The 23,229-nt window shown below is 36.8% G+C and overlaps 1 protein-coding gene across 1 annotated transcript in view; it reads right to left on the bottom strand.

Moving 5' to 3' along the window:
* Positions 1-8,263: 8,263 nt before the first annotated feature.
* Positions 8,264-23,229, bottom strand: part of LOC104617749 (hedgehog-interacting protein-like) — a gene marked incomplete at its 5' end in the record, with an annotated part of 15,992 nt that continues 1,026 nt past the window's right edge. Inside the window, 3 exons of the mRNA XM_010283156.1 lie at positions 8,264-9,433; positions 11,963-12,111; positions 22,618-22,699. Of these exons, the coding sequence (XP_010281458.1) occupies positions 9,240-9,433; positions 11,963-12,111; positions 22,618-22,699 (425 nt within the window). The remainder of the gene's footprint in view (positions 9,434-11,962; positions 12,112-22,617; positions 22,700-23,229) is intronic.

The following is a 23,229-nucleotide window of genomic DNA, read 5'->3' as shown; positions in this document are numbered from 1 at the left end:
ATGAACATATAGGTCCTACTAAAAAATCAAACCAATCCTCATTGATTTCTTCATTCTTTTTTATTTGCTATCTTTCAGCTGTTTTCTTGTTCTGAGCCCTCTTCAAATGAAGAAAATTTTAAAGAATATGTATTTAAAAGAACATTGCTGCAACTGCTATATTTATTCATTGAACAGCTGAAGTAAAACAGAGCTTTCAAATATCCTCAAATTTGGGTGAAGTTCAAATTTTCCTTGGATCCTAGTTCTCTGGCTAGCCACCAGCCCATATCACTAATGGTATAACTAGCTGAAAAATGGAAAAACAATTTCATGAAAATTTCAAGATTATTTTGGCTTCAATCTGAAATGTAGAGATAGCATCAATATCGTAGTGTCAGTAATGCTTCATTCTTAAGTCTAAAAGATAAACGCAGGACGGGCTAAACACTTGAGGTAAGTTAAAAGTGTAAGACTAATTCAACATTATTTCAAAACCACTAAGGTAAACTTAGTGTGTGAAGAAGCCTTTGGCTCTTTCGTGCTCCCTGTCCAAACTGGTTTTTACTCTCACAGATGTAAGCTGCAAGTGTAATTTGCATTTAAGCGTCGTGATTAAACGTTCTTTTGTATCAAAAAATACATTGAGTCGATAGATCGAGTTGATCCCGCTCCCACATATATGCTTAGGTGTTGATTTCAATGGAACAGAACCTGTTACTTAAGGTGGGGAGAAATGGAAAGAATTCCACACTGCATCCATTTTTCATGGCTTATTTAAATCACCAGAAATGGTACATCTGAATTTAACATTTGTTGATTTGATGACATGCTTCTCTGTAGATATTACATAAACAAAACAATGACCCCCAATGTTTCTCCCATCGTCACTCAACTAATTCTCCAAGAGATCTATACTTGAAAAGCCTGTACATGAAATCCCCTTGTCCAAGCTGAAAATGTGCATTCACGTATTGCTTGCGATGAAACAGGTACCTTTTCAACAAGGAGGTCTTAATTTTCACTCTCATTTAGCCAGAAGTAAAGAGGAAACCCCATTCCAAACTTCCCATTCCAAAAATAATAGCAGTGTTCAGTCACATTTTATGAAAGCATCTTAGAATTTATATAAATAAAACTAGTGTACATTTCAAAGAATATATAAAATGCTGGTGTTTTGCTTTTACTGCAAAGATCAAAGAGCCGATTAAAATTAAAATTTCATTATTTTTAAATTATGCATTTAGTCATAACAAAAATATTAAAAAAAAATTTAAAGCAGCAGGTGTACCTTATATAGTAAGATAAAGTTTAATATATTTTATTAGCTTAAGGGACACAGAATAACTATCTATCCAGAACTTCAGGCATGCATTTACATAAATATATTAAATTAAGAAAAGCAATTATACACTTAAACATCCTTTTGTCTAAAAAAAATCATTAAATCCACAGATTAACAATAAATCCAACTCTATGCATTTATCACGTCCAGATACAACTGTTCCATTTCTCAGATATTACACAAATACATTTGTTAGAATTTATATGCATTATACATATATTATATATTACATAATAGTGTGTATACATACATGGTGTTCAATAATATAATAATAATTTGTACTTTTTATAGCACTTTTCATTTGAAGAGCTCAAAGCGCTTTACAAGGATTGATTTCACTAATTTTCAGATGGAGAGTGGAGGCACAAAGATGCAATTATTTCAGGTTATATAGAATTTGTGACAGACATTAACTGAATTCTCTTGTTGTGAACTTCAGCCATGCTGTCTCCCTAAAGAGAAATACACATATAGCATAAGTAGTCTACGGAGGTAGACTTGCAAAGACTTGTAAGGTCTCAAACCAAGAAAGCACTTAATTATATTAATAACGTTAAGCACATGACTTCAGTGAACTCATATGCTTAAAATTACTTGTGTTCTCCAGTGCTCTGCTAGATTGGTGCCTGTATATGCTTAGTAGTATAATACAGCTTATAGAAAATACTTAAACATAGTTTGAATGATATTTTCTAAGCTATTTTCCCACATTTCAAATGTACATACAGTACCTGACAGCTACTATAAAATAAAAGTAATTGAACAGAGGAATATCACAACAGTAATGTTCTCAAGTGACAGAATTTCATTTTTTCCTTTTCTGCACGGCTCCCATTACAATCTAATTGTTCTCAAAAGGGAATTGAAGTTTTAATTCTGCAGTATATTTTGTGGGAGACGGCTAATAGCATTTCGTAGGGTAGAGTTACTGCTTCTGGTATTAATGGAGATCACTACAAGATACATCCGATGACTTAGTACCAGATGGTTTCTGGTCTCAGTATATCTTGATATGAATTAAGTTCATTCTGCACACCAGTTTTGACTCTGCCTAGAACATTCTGCTTTTAGTGGCTCCTCCTAGGAACATTCAGAAAATGGGATTTGTTTGTTACTGCCTTGTGATGCAAACCACCTTTTTGTCCTACAGCAAAATGCATCCTACCTTAAAAAAAAAAACCCTCCAAAACAGCCACCTCTCTCTGCCTTCCTCCCACCCAAGAATATTGTGAACACACCCACTGTGTATATTCACATACTTTCGCTGGTGCCTTCTTTCTGAAATTCGCTGGAAATTAAAGCAGTTTTTCATTTAAATATTTTTTCACTTTTGTTTTCATAGCAAAATGAAAATAAATAGGAAAATCTGATAGACTGTAAAACGAACTTAACTATATGATACATGGGACCCTACTGATCACTTAGAACAGATGGAAAGTTGTTTTTTATCATTAGAAATAAAACTGTTCTCCAGTAATGCGCTTGCTGTTTGTGCACATTCTTAGCAATAATTTCTGATGTTTTTGATTGTTGAAGCCAGTGTGTGTATGGTAGACAATAGGTAAAGACACACATTAAATGTATATAACACAGAGTATTATTTTTTTGTGAATTCCTACATCATGAAATGATCACTAGAATGCTGTATTTTCAGTACTGAGAGCTCTGGTAAGCACATGTGTCACTTGGCTTTCAAATCAAACTGTAATGTAATGTGTAGAAAAATTGTGAATGTGTAATTGATGTGAAGAAAAATTTCCTATGGAAACCTGTGGGAGTTTTCTTTGGGTTATGGGACTACAGGATAATCTTTTGCTAACTTATAGACCAGGTTAGTAATTATTAATAACTCATGAGCGAACTGAAGGAATAAGGTTGATGTGTCAGTTGAACCGCTTCTACAGTGCTATAAGATAGTAATGTTTCTCTTTTCCCAGATGAGGCACGAGTAACACTGTCTGCTTAGTCAGTCTGCCCAGTGGAAATCCATGCAGAATTAATTCTGTGGTAAGATTGCTTGGATGTTGTGCATTTTAGAGCACGATAAATTCTGTGTGCAGAGTCGAAATTGAAATCAGCGAGTACAAAGGCAAGCGGCTATCCCTTTGCCTAGCACGCGTCCACGCCTGCTCATGTCCCACCCCGTCATCGCTTACGCCTGTCATTTCAGTACTGAGGAGTCTCATCGCTTTCAGCCTTACTAGTCTTATTAGGAAGGGTGACAACAACATTTTTGGATTAGGACCGTAGTCTTGATTGAAATATTACACCACTCCTATTAAATACAGGAAGAAAGGTTTGAAAATGTGCCTAAAGCTGCTGAATTCAGCCTTTGTAATACTGGACTCAAAACAGCGAAGGGAACTCTGCCGTGGATGTTTGTGAGCATCTGCGGGGGCAACTTTAGGCCCTGTCTTACTATGGCTACTTCATAAAATGGGGCCACTGACTTGGTGTTTTAATTTCTTCCCTGCTAAGTGGCACATGCTTACGTATTTGAAATAAGCATATATTTGTGAAAGAGAAAAAATGTGAGCTAACTGCTCAACATTTTAAAAGAAGTGTCAAGAAGCCTGGCAGATTTAATAGACCCCTTGTGTAACCGTTGGCAATACCGATGAGGAACCCCAAGAGGACTGAATATGCTCTGTACATCTTTAAGTAGGATACGCTCTGTACAGCTTTATGCAGGGCTGAATCTGCCGACTTATTCCGTAAAACCTCGGTGTGTCTAATGACTGCAGATGCAGACACAGAGAGGTCATGCGTGCACTGATGTCTGCAGTTAAGATCTTCTGCCAGCTAAGTGGATATCTTTTAAAGACTTAATCCTATAACTAATGAAGTCAATAGGAGATTTTCAGCTGACATCAATGGACTTCGAGTCAGGCCCTCAAAGATTAAAGTAATCCTGTACTAAGCTTTCAGGTGGCTTCTGCTGTTTCACACCTATATCCTAAAAAATACACGTCTTATTTCACCAAATTACTCTGTTATTGAAAACAATGAACATTTTAGCAAAACAGTCTTAACTTTTTGCAATGTTTCTACATTTTACCCTGAAACTACTTCTGGAAATATTTACCATTTTTTTGTAGCCAGCACCCAGATTATTCAGTACATATTTTCTTCAAATTTGGATTAGAATATATTTAAAGGATTGGTTGCCTTTTTGGTGAGATTCTTAGTTAATTTTTTTTTTAAGTGACAAAAGTAAAATATTGGACAATTTTTAATATTGCAAAATGGGAAAAATGAGGTTTTATTTACTTCATGACTCCTTTCTGAGACAAAGATCACCTTTTAAGTTGGACAGAAGATCAAAATTGTATCATTCCTAATTAACCTGATACACAGTTAAACTAAAGGATAGTAAATTAAACTGCATTAATGTCTTTTAAAAGATTTGCATAATTAAGGAGAAATAAGCAGAGCAGGATGTCCTCGGAGTTGTTTTTTCCATGTAGTACCAATCTTATAAATGCCCGTTTCATGGATGCAAGAAGAATTACATGTACAAATATTTCTTTTCACCTTAATGGGACTTTACACCTGTGAAAAATTAATTGTTCATAAGTGTTTTCAGAAGCTCAATTTTGCATAATTGTACAAGAAAAGGTCCTCGTTTCTAACCCCAAATTAGAGAAAATGTATACTGAAAAGCGACATTTCATCATCCCAGGAATATCGTTCAGCTTTTTACTTGCGGCATCTGATTATAGGATTAAAATCAATAACTTTCTGATAAGCATATTGACTGTACAGTGACCAAGCACTTTCTCCCTTCCTGCAGCTCCAGTCTGTCTGTGGCTGAGCTGCGCTGCCGGAGGCTGAGCTGCTTGAGGCCGGTACTCCTGAACTGTAAACGCCCCCCTAAGATACAGTATTAGACCTCACTGTAAACTAACAAAGTGCTGTGGAAGGATCCAAAGGTAAAAACCTCAGCCTGCTGGGAAGCCTCTTTGATGCGCATGCCTGTTAGGCAGTTTCAAAATAATCAGCATCACCTGCAGCAGCCAGGGAGTATTGACGTTTGCTGTGGTTCTAGAAAGCAAGGAGTTCCAAAGCCAAAACTGGAGAAGTGAATGAAAGGAGGAGATAAACAGAGGTGTCGTGTTGCCAATAGAGGATTTGTACTCTCATTTATACCTAACTTACACTTTGTTTGTAGAATAACCTGTGAGGATTTAAAGGTACAAAGGGTTTGCATCTGTGTCCCTGACTGTTACTGGAAGAAATTTATTTCCTTGAGGGGGAGGGCTTGAGTTACTATTTCTTATTGGACACATTAGGAAAATGAGTTTACTGTTTTTCTGAAATGGAGTGAAACAATTTGGAGCTAATTTTACATAATGTCTTCTTGTCTCCTTACTTATCTATCGAGTAAAGATGTTTCTCCTTATATTTCAATACTATGCCTTCTTTCTGATCAGCGGCATTTAAAAAGAGAAAGATGAAAGTTTTCTGTCCCAAAATAATAAAACAAGGGTTGAAAACTAGCAGACATCAGGAATAGAGTTACGTTTCTTGCAACAGGTATGTTTGTTCTCTTCTAACAGTAGAAAGCCTCAAAGAATGCTTGAAATGTACAATGTGTTGGGAACAGAGAGGCAGTATCTCTGAATAAAGGAAGAAATGAATGGAATAAAAGATTAGGGGGGGGAGAGAGAGAGACAACTTGAACACATACATAAAATCCCTTCTGGAGGCCCTTATCTAATTGCCTCATTTATCTAGTTTCATTTATAAGCTCAGTTTTATTCTGGGACACTCTCGGAGGCTGTGTGAGAATGGCTGCAGAATGACCTAACTGGCAACGGGCTTTCTACAGACCCTTTTTTTTTTTTTTTTTTGTATGCCAATTCTCAGGGCAATTACTGCAGTTGCCCTTTTTATATTAGCATCTTGGGTGGCTAGGCCTGGGGTTTACTCACTCTTTTTAATAGTATAATTTCTTTTGATAAATAAGCAGCTAGGATTTTTTGTGCCTTTTTTTTGAGAATACTTCTTTTCCACTGGGACTTCCTATGTGCCCATGTGGGCTTAATGCAGATGCTTGCTTTCACATGATATAAAAGATGATTTTAAAATGAAGCAAAACACTTTCCACAAACTACCTCCCCTCTCCCTCTAATCTTCACTTAGATTACTTCTTAGTTTTCATGTTTAGGTGGAACGACTCAAACAGAACTTGTTTTTTAATAAAATAAACTGAAGCATCTTGCTTAAATTTTGAAAGTGATTTTCTGAGTGCAGCACAGCTGACGTGAGCTTTTCGCCACTGATTTGAATGAGGCCTGGATTTAACTCTTAACTTTTACTGGAGTTTTATTTTCTCATTTCACAAGTAAACTAAATTGTTTTTATTATTAAGGTCAAAACTCTTAAGATCATTGCTATCCCTTCTTTACATAACTATGGTGTATATATTACTGGGGATCTTCAGTTTAGGTACCATCCGGGGTATTTTTTAATTCTCCAGGAACTAAGCAGTGAGAAAAGAACTATCACATCTCCCCAACTAGCTGTTGAAAATAATGCATCACAGCGGAGTTAAAGTTGGGTTTATTTTTTAATATATTTCATTAAAGAAAGTGTTAAAGACATTATCTCTGTCAGATATTTAAATGCTGCTAAAATACTTAAGCGACTTTCTTGCTTTGCTGATTATGAAGAGTGTAATAAAACTGCACTATTTGACAGATTTAGACAGCTGGCTCATTCATGAGAAGTTCACATTTTTGTCACCCACGTTGAATAAGGAAAGATTAGATGCTAAGGTCAATTTACGAAAATGGTTGTCAGGACATTTTTTAATTGTAAAACTTTTTGTGATGGAATTCAGGGAAAAGACTAAAGGCAGAAAGCAGCGGAGACAAAGAGCTGCTATTAACCTACAGATGCTACCGCAGGGTTCATTTTAAGATTGGTCACACTGCTTAGCCAATGAAGTGTTCGTGTGACTATAAGGGACCACCCTTTTCTGGGGTGAGAGGGCAATTTGGTCTTCATGCTCATTTAATCCCGAGACGTCTTTCAATGGACTGTCAGTTGAATCTACATTGTGCAAAATTATGCATGCACTTTTTAATGCAGACCATTGTTTGCTGAGCACTTAACCAAGATTTCTCAACCAATTTCCATTTGGCATGAGGTCACTCAAAACCCAGGCAAACGTATATGGAAGGCAAATGTAATTTTCTGTTCCTCTGAGCTGGAATGCGTAAGACAGAGAAATGCAAGTATCAGTCATGCTGTACTTTCAGATTTAATACTTACTAAATGAAGACCAAAAACTTTCTATAAAGGAAAATGTCATTACCCTGGAGAGGTAATTTTGCCACTGGAGAGTAATATGGCTAAAGCCTTTTAGATCTTATTGCCTAAAGTGTTGTGAATCGTTGACGCATGAGCAGCTGCTTATAAGAAGCATAGGACGTGCACATTGTGGCTACTCTGCTTTCTTTCTATAGGCAAGATTTTATAAAAGCCAGGTAGTGCAAAGGAAATCTGATAGTCGGTAAGTAGTGAGCAAAGAAACTGCCAATAATGCCCTAGAGCTAGAGATAAGAGGGCATCAGTTCTGAAGATACCTGTAATTAGAGTATTAATACTTTAGAAAATCTGACTATAGCATGTACACCGTATTTATTGATACATTTACAAAGACGCAATTTTATGTTAGCTCTTCAAGGAACATTTACATTTAGAACCGCATTTGTTGAGAATTGTTATACGTTTTGTACAAGTGACATCTTACACAGCCAACACATGCTCATGTGAGCTCTCCTCCAGGGACGTTCCATTCAGTGTCAAATCAGCAGCAGTCTACTTGTGTATAATCTGGCCCGTCCTGTTACAGTGAAAATCACTTTATGAACACTTTTAACATATGCTGGAATTTTATTATGATAGGTTGGCGGTTGTTTTTTTCATCCGTCGTAAATGAGTACAAGTTGACACAAGGATACATTTCTAGATTAGATCCACAACACATTAAAGAGTGTGTTTGCTCTCTCTTTCCCCGTCTTTCCAATTAAGTTGGTGAAAAATGTAACTTTAGTATTTTACAGGACATGGTAAAGCTGTCTCATCTAGGTGATGTCTATATTATAAAAATAAAATAAAATAATATAAATATGTAACATGAACCCAGTGCCCATCGTTAAATAAAATATATGATAAAAAGCAGACCTTCTAGGATGACTGGTTTTGAAATATGCGAATATAATTTAATTATTAAACACTTGAAACAATCTTGATATTAAGCTGCGATAACCAGATTTTTGCATCTATGCTAGATAAAGAAATGCGTAACATTCTGTAATAGAGTTACATTGATGAAGGTGAAGGTTACAGTCTTACAATGAATTGCCTAGATAGGAATGCATTAAGGAGTTCTGAAATATCGTCTCATGATGTAGTTCAGTTCACCTTAGAAACTGTTACAACTGGATTTTATTAAGTCCAGCAGTTTATACAGCCATGTTTGGAAACTGCTCTCTTATTGCTATAATCAGATAGGTACAGACACGAGATTTCTGGGATGCCAAAGAATCCATTAAGACATCACAAAAGTCCTTTGACAAAAATGTGGTTTACAGTGGAATTACTTTGTAAACTATTTCTCATGAAGAAATAAATATAAAAAAAAATTCCACCAGCTGTAAAACCATATTTGTGATAGTGCGTGCGTATGTATGTGTGCACGTATTGGATATCGGTACGTCTGTGGAGGCGTACGGAAATATTTACACACATACAGAGAATTTATCTGCACATTTGTGGATATTATAATTAAATTAATAAAGTAGATCAAATCACCGGTATTTGTTGCAGGATAACAGTCTTTTAAAAATGACAGGATTCAAAACAAATGCCCGTTGAAAGTGTAGTTTCCAAATAGTCCCAGAAACTATACAATATAGCTGGTTAGATCCAGCAAATAGGATGTCATGTCTAGGATCTGATCAAGAATACCTGCCCTTGTCACTCTTCGGATGTTTCTATCCACTTGTTCACACTGGGGGCCGAGATAGCCTTTTTTACACAGGCATTTATTAGGCCTTACACAGACACCTCCATGTCGACAGGCTGGGTCACATTTTGCTGTGGGTAAAAAAACAGTGATTTTCTAATTTGTTTAGAACATCACAAACCGAAAAGATACAGTACGCATTCATTAAGAGCTTTTCTAAACTTATAATGATAAAACAGAAGATGATAAATTAAAATAGAAAGGATGAAATACTAGAAGTTTTGAAACTATATTTTTAAAGCTCTAGAATATTAGGGGGAGGGAGTAATTTTGTATGTCTGAGAGGATGTCACCCAGGACAGACCGTGAAACTCAAATAGCAGATTTCTTAAAATGTCCAATTCCTATATTCATGCTTGATTTTGGAGTGCATAGAAGACCCATCTCAAAAGACTTTAGGCTCCAAATGTCTTAGGGGAAAACAAGACATACAGCACATCTAGATCTTTAAACAATGGTGGTCTACCTCATCCCATTTCTTATGCTGGCAACCCAAAAAAGTCCTGAAGTTGGTGAGACATTTTAGCACCCAGCCGTCTCCAAGCTAGTAAGTACTGAATCTCCGGTAAATTCCTTTCTACATTCTGCACTACAAGCTTTCCTTAGCAGAGCAGACTACAGTTGACAAGAGATGCACTCTTTGGCTCTTGAATCACTTATGCTTGGAACAAAATTTAATTCCCTTTAGAAAAAAAAGAACCAGAGTATTTTTTGGGCAGCTCTTATCACTTTGTTAAGTTTCAAAGTTTTTCCCTCTCTCTTTAGCAGACGCCTGACAATTTACCTGTAGAGTTCTAGGTTAATCAGCTTGCTTAAGTTTTTCAAATATAAATGCTATTTTAAATTGTAGCCAGTGTTAGCAAAACTAACAGTCAATAACTTCAGTTGTGGAAGTTTTTTTTCTGGGACGGAGTCACAGCACTGTGATAAAAATAATGTATCCTTCTTTTTGCAGACATTTATTACAATAAAGCTACAATACTGATTTACAGAGATTTATAATACACTATATATTAAAAAAGGGCTTCTTGATTTTATTAATGAGTTTCTTAAGTACAGTAGGAAGAAACTGATGCCTCGTAAGGTAATTTTTCTTATTTAAATTATAATAGTAGCTTGAGGTCCCACCTGGAACATCTCTGTTAAGGTTGCATCTCTGTTAAGCTATGTATTTTCTGTAGCTTTATTGTACATTGCACCTATCAAATTATCTATCCTAGAGCTGTATTTTTTTAAACAAAACAGATTATTCAAGACCTATTTGTATTCACACTGGAGACGTTTTTTACTTTAAGTTCCATTTGGACAAGGACTGTAGAATGGGCCTCATCCTCTGAATGCAGGAAATCTCTGACTCACAAGTGAGGGCAACTGAAGTTGGGCTATTTGGCCAGGTTACCTCATCCGTTTCTCCAACCTGCTTTTGTTGCACAGCTGTATGATGGTCAGCTCACGAATTTTGCCAGTAATATATATCATTAGTGATTTCATTAATTTCATTTCATTTGATTGCAAACGAAGTCACTCCTGCTCATCACTAAAAACCTGGAGGTTGCTGAAATTTACACTCTGGGCTATAAGGACCTCGTAGCTGACCCTGCTTCAGCAGCACCCTCCTGAGTGCCCCTCCAACCTGAATTTTCCCTGGTCCATCGTGTGATCCTTGCTTTATCTTACCCTGTGATTCTTTTCCTCTTTTGAGTTCTACTGCCATTATGTTAACCTTATCTCTTTGTATAGGCATCTGTTCAAACTCGCTGAGCAAACACGTGCAGTCAGAAGACTCTGCTGATGCACTGAATAACACCTCCTGGTTCCCAGGCTTGCTCCGGAGGAGCTGCATAGGCCAGAGTTACACAGCCCAGACATAACCACAGCCTCTGTGAGACAGTGATAGCACAGCTGTGGCACTCCAGGTTCCTTCATCTCACCCCTTTGGTAGCACACCCAACATCTAGTTTGATCACAGTCACTTTTTCAAGTGACTTTTAAAAGATATGCTATGGCAACAAGATAGGACTTAATAAAAGCACCGTGATTAATAATGGATTCCAATAACTTTCTGATTATTACCTGCTTTGTGATTAGTTGTACACAGAATTCTTTTTAACAAACTGAAGCCATTTTATTTTGTAGGATTGAAAGTAAGAATGTACCAAAACTAAAGTATTTGCATTGAATTAGCGAAGTGCAAAATATGCAATAGGGTCTGATTTATCATCTCTCCTGACAAGGTACTCCTGTTTGACACTGACAGTGATAATCCTGCAGGTGGAAGGTGAATGTCCAAATATAGAACATGTGTTGATTGCATTTCCTCTCCTTTTACAATCTTGGTGAAAAAATAATACGGTTGTCTGTCATATTTATGCTATTAATTGCATTCTGTAATGGTTCACATTGCATTAGATTTTTTAACTGTTGCACTCATCTAAAGACTCACTGTTCTCCTACAACTCATGAGATCAGTGTTCCTTTAATGTTGTCTCAGAACTGATGGTCAATGACATATATTGAAAATTTCTCTCAGCGAATCATTAAAAGCAAATTATGACATGTCACTGCTTTTTTCACTTGTTGCTCTGAATCTATATACAAACCAGTTCTGCAGAACTCTCCTTCCCAGCCTTGATTACAGCAGCATTTTCCTGTGGGAGTGCAGTGCCCATTCCGACAATGCCTTGAGCATTCAGATGTCAGTATCTGTGCAGACTGAGCCGTTCTTTTGCATTCTTCAGGGACTAAAGGCCTGAATAAAAATATCCAAACCAAGCAGATAATTAAAAGTTGGAAGAAAAGAAGAAAAAAACTTGGGGTTTTTATTAAAGGCCTGATTCGCTTTTATGGTATTAGCAGTGGGAGAAATCTATGTTCTAAGGGGATTGCTTTTTTTCTCAAAAACACCAATAAACATAGACATGATACGTTACCTTAAAGAAAAATACAGTGTGATTTGCTATTCTTTCAATATAACTGCCTTCAGAGATCTTTTACAAGATTAAATCATAGTCCTTGAGAATTCTTGAAGCTTGAACCTGGCAAAACCAGCTTGCTGAAGAGCTTATTGCAGGCAGCATATATCTCTAGATAATATCATTATTAGATGTCCTATATTCTACTGAATGTGTGGCTTTTCTTCGGAGCGTGCAAATAGTCGTATAATTCAGACCAGAATCTGATGGTGTCTTTTTGCTTTTCTAGCTGATTTATCTTTCCAATTGTATGCTGGGAAGAGTAATCTGAACAGCAAGTTTTGTGTCACACATTATGACATGCATAATAATTTTGCGACAGTATTACCTCTGTCTAGGAATTTGGTTTGACATTGCAGATATTTTGTTTCCGTATTTTCTTGAAATCATGTTTGGATTATGCATTCTGGATTCTTATTTAAGCACCTGAACATCAGGAAAGGCTTTTTCACTTTGAAGGTGACCAAGCCCTGGCACAGGTTGCCCAGAGAGGCGTGGAGTCTCCATCCTTGGAGAAATTCAGAAGCTTTTTTGCCACAGTCGTGGGCAACTGGCTGTAGGTGACTCTGCTTGAGCGGGGGGGTTGGACCAGGTGCCCTCCAGAGGTCCCTTCCCACCTCAGCCATTCTGTGGGTGATTCTGTGGAATGTATGCATGAAGGAAATTCTAGTTCAGCTGACTTAAAATATTTCTGATACTGTTTTTTTGATGGGTTTCTTGGTGTCAAGCCTTATATAATGAATTTTTTTCTGTCAGTCTCTACAAAATACTTTGGAAGTCCAGTAGCCTTTTTTATTGACAAAAGCACAGCATTATCTTCCTTAACAAAGAAGGAACTGTAGTGTTCCTTCTGTAGTGTCACGTGTAAAACACTTAAGTGTTTTGGCTTGTGTGCCTTAACTGTTCGTACATCTTCCAGTGCTTTTTCAGATGTTTATTGTGTTTTTTCAAATTTAGTTGTATGTCATTATACTGACCACTTATTTTATTTGTTGGCTGAGTTCCGCAGCAAGAGACTGATAGGATCATCACAAGGCTACAGGTTCCCAATAGAGATACCATGTTTTGTCGCTGCTGTAGGTTTGATTGCACAGGAATAAATTTAGAAAATAATGTCAGGATCTCCCAAGAGATCTAAACAAGTAATTGAATGGGACCGTAATGGCAAATTAAGTTAATTAGTGACAAATACAAAATTATTCATTCTCAAGGAAACAATTTGAACTACTGCCATACATTCCTAAGCTTGAAATTTGCAGGACAAAGTTTCTAATAGTTTTGTGGAGAGCTCAGAGAAACCTTGTCTAAGTGTCCAGCTAGAATCCAAGCAAACCAAACCAAAACTGTATGAGATAGAATAGAATAGAAAATAACATTGTTGATTATACTGACATCAGTATTAAACCCTCAATTATATGCAGATAGCTGGAAGAGCAGCTTGTGCACTGATTATCCTGTCAAATATTAAAATCCTAGATTGATAACTCCTGTGTGGAGAAAAGGATAGTATTTGGAGTCTGAGAAAGAAGGCGTGTGAGGGAGGTGTGGAAAACAGTGGCAGGAAAAAAGAGGAGGAAAATTGGGCATTCTTGTTTATCTCCCATTTCAACACCAGAGAAATATTGAGGGAAAAAATTTAGCTAAAGAAAATAAAATTAACCAGTTGAACTCATGGCTTCTAAGATGTCAATGAAGCCCGTGCTCTAGTAGGATTTTAAAAAGATATTTCTATGCACAATGGGGCCATTCAAAGTAATATTAGATAGGGTAAAAATAATTTTTAAGAAAAATAAGCACTCATACCTAATGTCATAGAAGTCCCTCACTAGCTGACTGGGCTTACCCACCCGCACGTCCCCCGCCCCGATTTTGGCATGCAGCTTGTTAACGGTGCATTACAGGGTTACTTGCATTTTTCTTCGAAACAGAGTAATAGAGTACAGGCTTACTGGATTGTTTCACCGTAGCACTTGGTCTGCTCAGTCTTAATTGCTACCATGATTATTTAAACAGCCATACAGAAGACCTGGTTCCCCAAAGATGTTAAGGACAGAAAGAATGTGTAGATGCATCTTTAGTGTAGCACCAAGTTCTGATTTCAAAAGTGGTTCTGAGAATCAAACTTATGGTCCTGTATTATTTAAGGGCTTTGAAACATATTTTGACACCTTTCGTGCAGCATATTAGAAACCCTTTCAGTTTTGGTGTTTACATATTTCCATGGCTGTCTTTTAAATACAATGTGTTATTTTTTTGACCTGTAAGGAATTCCAGTTCTGTAGTAATGAGTGCATTACATATGATCTGGTTAAGTTCCTAAAAATTATATGTGAGATTCACAGGCAGTGCTGTTTCGGGAAGAGTTCTACAAATTGATACGATTTTCAGTGGAGGCTTGTTCAGATTTAAAGCAAAAAGATCTGTCTTCTAATTCCTACCTCTGGAAAAAAAAAAAAAATCTAAGTTTGAGGTGATTTCTTTATAGCCAACTGCATAGGAGACAACATTCTTTCTTCATCTGTCTCTGTTAAAGCACATTTCTTTCAAGTTACTTTAAATGGGAGTCTTCTCCTTTTCTTGCTCAAACACAAGTACAGTACTATGTTTCCAACAGGAAACATAACTTCAGGCTGCTGGAGCATCTCTTGGAAGAGAGCTCCAGTGGCATATCTTTAGCAAAGAATGACCTTATAAGTCACAGAGATATTTTACTTGTGAAGATAATGATTTATTTTATTAATAGATTTGAAGTATTTCTCTATGATAGTGATGGAATATATGGTTCTCTTTTGATTTGTAGCCAATTAGGGAGGCAGAAATCATACTTTTTTCTATCCAGCCATGTGTGGCTGGTCACTTTTATGATTTAAAATTTTCTAGTTCTCTTGGTACTTGTGAATATAACCTTGCCTTTTATTCTACCATCAATCAATAACTTGCACTCATCAGCCTTGGATAATATTTATTAATGGTGGGGTGGAGTAGAAACAAAGATGGAAAAAATTCTGGTTGGCAGAGTGCCTTAGGAGAAGAGGAATACAAATGCAGCTGCAGTAGAATCCTTCTTGTGTGTGAGAAGAATTACTGGTTTTCTTTAGCTGTACTATGGGAAAAGGCACAACTTCTTTCTCAGGATTTGAACGCTGTTGTGGTACCAACACATACCAAGAAACAGTCTCTGCCCCACAATACTTACACTTTGCATTCTTCAGGCTTTAAGGGGGTGGAAATTTTCAGGCTCAGCATAAGCTGAACCGAATCTCACGAAGATAACATAAGTCTTGAAACTGACTGTCGGGACTTGATCTTTCCAGCACTTAGACAAGCCTATGATTTTGTTTATATAACTAGTGCTTCGCTGTGTCTCTTGACGTGGAAAATGGAGGGGAATAGATGGAGCCACACTGTGGGCCGGAGAGAATTTTTTTCCTTGTCTCCCTCAATCTATAAAACTCTAAAGGGTACGGCTTGATTACTCTTACAGTAAGCACTATTTGCGCCGCAGAAAGTCAGCCAAAAATGTAGCTGATAATGACTATTTATACGGTCTGTACAGTTCTAGTTATCTTAAAGAGCTGTTCATATATACAGTACAGTACAGTATATCTTGCTTGTTAAAACACGCCTTCATGAAACTGTGTAACAACTCTAAATGTATGGAACATGGAGGAAAAGTACCATGGGCTGGGGCCCTCGCTCGGTCCCTTCGCTGACATGTGCAGTGAGCTGGGAATTCTTGACTGTACGATGTGTAAAATAATTTTTGCTGCATTACTGTAGCTACTGTTAGTTTAGCAGCATGTAAAAGTCTAACATGCTTTAATAGATTAAAACTCATCCTGGAACTGGTTAGGATTTCATGCTTTCTTTAGTGCACCTCTTCACGGTTCCACTAAATGCACAGAATTATTTTGTTGCTGTATGCAACTATGCCTGTAACTCAGACATACATAAATCTATGCAAATGGAGGGTCAAATTCAGCAGTAATACAGTGGTGCTGAACAGAAAACAATTCCTCCACCGTGTCTTTGACACAATCTCAGAAATCTGAGATGTAGTTTCCCACTGAAGTGAGAAAAAACCCAGACAAAATTCCTGGATGTTCAAATTAGAACAGGAGACATGGCTGTAGAAATCACGTAGAAATTCATGACTGTGGTACAAAATATATGGAAAGAATATTATGCTTCAATTAACGGCACACAAGGTATTAGGTATTAGAATGATGCTTAAGTATATCCCCAAAATTTGTGCATTAGTTGTTTGGTTTTTTCCCTTTATAAAGGAAAATGTCAAGAAAAAATAATTTTGTTTCACTACTTGTCATAGACTAAATTTACTACTTGTCATAGAATAAATATAGCATCTCTTCAGGTACAGCTTCTAAAATTAAAAAGTATACCTTTAGTCCTGGGAGAGATGCCAAAAGCTCGTTACTTGTCTCCAGATTTACTACATGGGAATAATGTGGAAAAAACTCACGGCTTTTAAGATTTAAACTCAGCAGCATATCAAATTTATTCTTATATGGTATACTTGTTCATGACCTCTAGTCTTAAGAAATTCTGTCATGTTTGAAAACTAGTCCCTAGTGAAGCCTGTATCAATGTTAATAGCTAAGAGGTCAATGCAACTGCTAAACAGTTTGTATTACTGTCAGGGTGGTCATGAAAACAACACCTGCTGCATGAGCACTTGGCAGCTGGGTCAACAGGCACTGTGGGAATTTATCAATTTAGGGGGCCACTTGCATAACACTTTGACTGATGAATTGGGAAAGACTGGCTTACTGGGCTAAAGCTGCTCTATTATGTATGACTTTCTTTAGGATGGCAGAGGCTTCCTGCAGGCTCCAGAAAATAAGCAAAAGATAAACTGAGCTGTTTTTTCCTTATAAAGCGATAAAAAGTGAGAACTCCTTAATAGCCAATCCTAGAAAGACTAAAAAAAGGGGAAAAAAATCCCAAACCAAAACAAAAACTTTTACAGTCAGTGAGCTGTGATGTGATTGAAAAAAATCCTTAGGTTTTTCCATCGTGGTTACAAAGGAGTTTTTGTGAAGTACTTCTGTAAAGTGAAACTCTCTAGACTGGTATTCACAAAAAGCTCTAATTTCTCTTTAGTGTCTCTTATGGGAATAGTAACTGCATGTGGGTAGGTAAATGAGATAAGAATTTTGCATGCTCCGGCTAAACTAAACATAATTAGACATTAATTCTGGCTTTCCATTCCCTCAAATGACTTAAGGGATAGTAACTTTCTGAACAGAAAGAAATCATATGGCCCACCTGGGTTGGTGAGAGCATTCACCAACGAAATTGGCTCATTCTACAGAGAGTTTCCAGTAGTAGCTTCAGAGTATATCTATAACCCATCAGAACTGAGTATCTTGATGCAGATTAGTCTAATACCTTGTGTTTCCAAGTTTCCATTTCCATAGTAATTAAAGTCTTCAAGAGGGCTATGCTTTCATAAATGCTATTCTTCTATCATACCATCAAACACTCTTGACTCATACCAAAAAATAAAATCACTGATGTTTTTGTAAAGAGCCCGAACAATGTCAAAATGAGGTATGACCTAGATATTGTTCCTTAATGTTTGAAATCAGACTGTTTGGAAATACTCTCCGATAACGGAAATCCCAGAAGGTGATGATGGAAAGGATGATAAGTGGAATTACATACTCTGGAGGGGCATGAAAGAGGAGTGAGATGGTTTGAATCGAGTTCAAGTTTCAATCCAACGGAAAGCAGCTATTCTGGCTGTTGATACAAAACATATTGAAATCCAGATCTATAAGGTGTTATAAGGAGAGGAAGAGGAAAACTTCTTACGTGTGCAAGGACACTTACTTAAGTAAGTGTAACTTAAGTTAAGTAACTCTGCCCTCTTCCGTAAAAATCACCTGCTGGCTCCAGTGAGCCATCCTGGTCAAAAGAGTTACTCATCCGCTTTGGAATCACCGTATCGACAGTGGCAAACACTTAAAACTTCTCAGGGGACACAGCGCTGCATGGCTGTCCTGTAAACTTTTCTGGGTTTAGTCTCATCTTTTCAATGTAAATCTTTTACATTGTCTGTCAGTTTGAGTACTCTTCTCTGAATGGCTTTCGTTTTATCTATAATTTGCTTAGAAATAAAAGTGATCATAATATAAGTACTCTAAAAGAAGACTTATAAAGCCACATTATGGCTGTTCTGCCACCTTCCAAAGTTTATTTTCTTACTTCTTGGTCTGTCCCTGTCTATGGTTTTCAAAGAACAGCTGGTAATAATGTTTAAGTTACAGCGGATATGAACCAATCAACAGATCTTTCTTATTTAAATATGCATTTTTAATACTGTCCACAGCTGATTTTCTCCTCGCATCATGCTAGAAAATTATTATGTTTTTTAATGGGTTTGTCTCCTCTTTTCTCTGTTATTGACTAACTGGAATATTTGGACCTATACGCATTTTCTATATCACTGTTTACCTAGCTATTTTTCCTATGCATTCATCAATGTTTTTGTGATTGATATTAGTATGTATTTGTAGAAACAGAAAGCAAGACAAATTATAAAACAGAAAGTACAAAAATAGAAAATAAAAAGTCACAAAGACAACTTAAAAAATGCTAGTATTTGCACTGATCTTCAGGACATATGACTAGCCCTACCCTTTAGTTGAGAAGTAGAATCTTTCTCCCTATATCTTCTCATTAGTTCCTAACCCTGGAAGTAGTTTCTTTATGATAACGTTTTTTTTATAATCCTCAAAGAATGGATATATTTTTCAGAGACACAGTTTTAAGTTAAGAAATTCTTCTTTTGTCTGCTAATTTAACTAATTTACCTAGTGCTGGTTTTATCTGTTTGTAATTCTTAGGGTTTCCCACATCTTTTCCAATTGCAAAGCTAAAGATGCTATTACCTATACTCTTCATTTGGTAATAGGTAGTACATGTCTATTTTGCAGCACCTCACATACTTGGTTTTTACATTCATTTTAAATGTCTGTGTTTCTGATTTATCACTTCATTGTCTAAAAGCTCCCAAGAACTAATGTATCATTATAATAACCTTGTTACAAAGACAAGGATTATCTAATTCTGTGCTTTTGATGGCAAGCTATTTAGTTACTGACATGAAGTATTTGGAGGAACTGAACAAAAGTTTCCTGTGGTACCTTGAATTCTATGTTTCAAACTGCCTCGATGATGGAGGGATTCAGAACCTCTGTGTTGATCATATTTAACAATTTGTCATATATCACCTCAGTTTAACACCTCATTTTTATTAAATGTGAAGGATTGTTTTAGGATAGGACTTTCACATTGCTGAGTATTAAAGACTAATGCAAAGGGTTCTCTAGATTACCCTTATCCTCTGATCTTCTACTGTTTTAACCTGCCCACTTCGTTTGAATTTCTTTCTGCTGCTAGCAATATCCAAGTAGTAGGTTTCTTTCTCAAGCTATATTTGAGACGAGGAAATCAGGGTCACTATTATGTTTGAGAACAATTTTAATTATGCAGTAGTTTTCTACAAAGATCAAAAGAAATCAAATCCCGCATCTTCATGTAACATTTATTATTTAGAATGAAAGAACAATTTCATAAGCTTGCAGCAGCTTATGAATGACCACTAGCAGAAGATTGGGTTTTGCATGAAGTTATTAATTTTCAGCAAAGGGCTACCACAAGGAATGATAATTTTGGTTTTTTTACACTGCCCCATGCATGGAAGGCTCTCTCTGCAAATTGACGAGTCCGCCAGGGACCACCTCTCACAGGGTTTTGTTAGTAAGTAATGAATTTCTAAGACAGTGACAAATCAATACTTTGATGACCTGATGCTCATAGCCCACCTGTAGCATCTTTATTTTGTGTTCTAGAAAGCTTACTGTGCTAGGCTTTACACCTATATTTGATGTATTTGTATGGTGCATGCCACGAGGAAGACTTTAAAAGGAGCAACAAAATCTTAGCATGCAAAGAAATATTAGCATGTGAATAACAATATTTTGTTAATAGAGCTTTACATGAAAATTTGCCCAAGCCATGGAATTTTTAAATTGTTTACATGTGTGATGTGAAATTAGCATGAAATGGTAAATAATGCTGCAGTGCTTTTTTGTGGAAGTAACTCATTATCTTTCACTTAAAAAGCCTGCAATGGTGTGAGACTGAAAACAACAAGCTCAAAACTTTGCCTGAATGAAAATTATCCCATGTTTCTAAAAAGTGTTACCAAAAACTATTTCCCTTTGCCACAGTCTGTTTAATTTCAACTGTGTGCCAATTTACAAAAGTATTTTATAGTTTTCTGGTTACTTTCACCAGTAACCAAACACAGTCTTGACCCTTTTGCATACATGAAAACAGCCAACCGTGAGTGCAGCAATGGGAGGTCTGGCCTTTCAGGTATGTCAGCTGAAGACCACCCTACTGGAAGAGGTAACAAGAACAAAAAGCCGAGGTCAAACAAGGCAGCCCCATGTAATTAGATACTAATAGTGGATTTAGGGTGTAAAATTCACTTAAAACCATACAGCAACAGACTAAACAATCCCAGTAAGAATGGCAAGTTTTGTTCTAAAAAAATGTTTTTAATACCAGAAAGCATAAATAAGACATACATAATAACCTTGACTGACAGACTGCACTAACCTGCAGTAACATCTGCTTCCACATTATTTGCTATAGGTTTGGGATAGCATAATTATAAAACTCTGAAGCTCTACTGTAACTTATAGTACAGTGTGCATCCAATTTCCTGAATTTATTATTGAATTCATTTGATGTCCCAATAACAGTTTTTGGAATTTACATTCTGACAAGAAAATAAATTCCTCTCTTAAACAGTCAACAGCAAAACTAAAAATGCAAGCCCAACTGTATCTGATGCTAATGGGGAAACATGCTGAAGTAGATGCTGAACAAATAATCAGTTGCTTGTGCAGGGTATGATGGGGTCCAAGTAATTAATATGACAAACTTAATTTCTGTTGGCCCTTTCATTTTGTGTTAATTTCTCATGCCTTTGCAGGATAGATGTGGTACCTTCACATGCCACAGACGTGGTCTGACAGAGCAGCAAGATCCATCGTGAAGAAAATGGTATTTCTCCAGATAAAGTGAGTATCTGCTAGTCACCTGCTCTTATTGCTGCTGGGGCCCCTGGGTCATGTTGGGAACTGTCTTTTTGCAGTCTTTCCAGATTCCCTAATATTTTCATAGCTCTAGCTGCTCTGCAAAGATCACATCTCAAGAAACTCTGGTTTGATAATTTTCATTTATCCTCATTTTACAACTGGTAAATCAGTCTAAATAATTAAACCAATCATATTAATTCTGTGTCTTATAAATCATCTGAGTGGGATTTATAAGCCTTTTGGAAAAAGTGCTTTAAGAACTGTTAAAGAATTTAGTGTATTTTTGGCACACAGTCCAAAGGCACGTGGTTTCCTTCCTTGGTGCTCCAAACCTCCCCAGGGAGAGGCAGGTAAATGCAGGGATATGCAAGGAAACCAGTAAGCAGTGACAATTCACACCCACTGAGGATTCAGTCCTCTCTATTATTCTCTGTTGGAGGTATCTCCTATACAGCAGAAGATACGTTTGGGAAAGACTGAATTTGTCCCTTAGAGCTTACTTAATGGCAAAAGTGACATTGAGGAAGGGAGACCGGAATGATCAGGATGGCTTGTCCAGTAGCTAGTACTGTCAAATTATTTTCTGTCGTAGCTTTTCAGTATACAGGGTAGGTGTTGTCAGCCGCTACTAACCTTTCGAGCCAGCTCCCATTGTGCACTGTCCCACCACAGTGGCAGGTAAGGAAGCAGTAGCGCTGGGGAGAATTCCAGCATCTGCCTTCCACTGATGCTGCGTAACCTCTGTGATACCTACAAGTCATTCAGCTTCAGAACTACCAGGACCATTCTTGCACTGGTCCATATGGTTCCACACTAAATACATCTACACTTCTATGAAAACATGCAAAGAATGTGAATCTAGGTGGGGAAGTGGGCAGCATTTAGCATAATGTCAGAGAGTAAAAATTTCCTGAAGTTAGTGTTGGTTACACCTCTGTTGTTCTGCCATTCACTTTCTATGAGAGAGTGACTACTCGCTGCTGATGGTACATTTGCTTTTAGGAAGCCCCTTGCATTGAGAATTTCCCTTCTTAGTGAATGTCACTGTTGCATAATTCAGACACATGGAAAGAACTACATTCACCTTTTGTTTTTTAACCTGTTGAAGGAAGGACCGATCTTAGTGAGAAATGCGATGCTCACCTTTTTGGGTCAATGATCTTGTAGAGTTTTCCACTGTGAGGCTGTGTCATACTTTTACTGCTTGACAATATGTAAATCTCACCTGTTAAAGAAACCAACACAATAAATTAGTACTCCTTTCCTAAAATGTCAAAGACAGCACTTTTGTAATCTAGCTGTATTTGCAAGATGAGAGTAAAAAAACTTCACAATAAACGCTCATCACTGAAATATACAACAGAATCGTTGCCATCTGAAAATTTAAATAAGCACGTTCCCCAAATTGATGCTAAAATGTGAAAGATACTTTATCATCAATCTTTTTGTTTCATATTGTATAGAATTGGTTAAAAAAAATGAGGGAGGAAGGGAGAAGAGGGGGATCAGTCTGGTCATGCAATATCTTTGCTCCTTAAGTCTGTAATGTTGGGAATAAAAGCAAGTATATGACACATCGTGTCATAGTGGGTGACACTGTTCACAGAATGTGAGACAGTAAAGACCTTTGCCCCTTGCAACAACCCATTCTCTTCTTGGTTCTTTTTACAATGCTGATAAGGTGTAGTTGAAAGCAGCGTAGACAGCTTTGGCAAAGGAAAGATAGCCTTCAGATTTCTTCTTTTTAAACATTTA

The sequence above is a fragment of the Phaethon lepturus genome, unplaced genomic scaffold (assembly GCF_000687285.1).
Source record: "Phaethon lepturus isolate BGI_N335 unplaced genomic scaffold, ASM68728v1 scaffold2343, whole genome shotgun sequence".
In the NCBI taxonomy this organism is placed as follows: domain Eukaryota; kingdom Metazoa; phylum Chordata; class Aves; order Phaethontiformes; family Phaethontidae; genus Phaethon; species Phaethon lepturus.
Note: the sequence above shows the minus strand (reverse complement) of the source record. Positions and strands in the feature narration are given on the sequence as shown.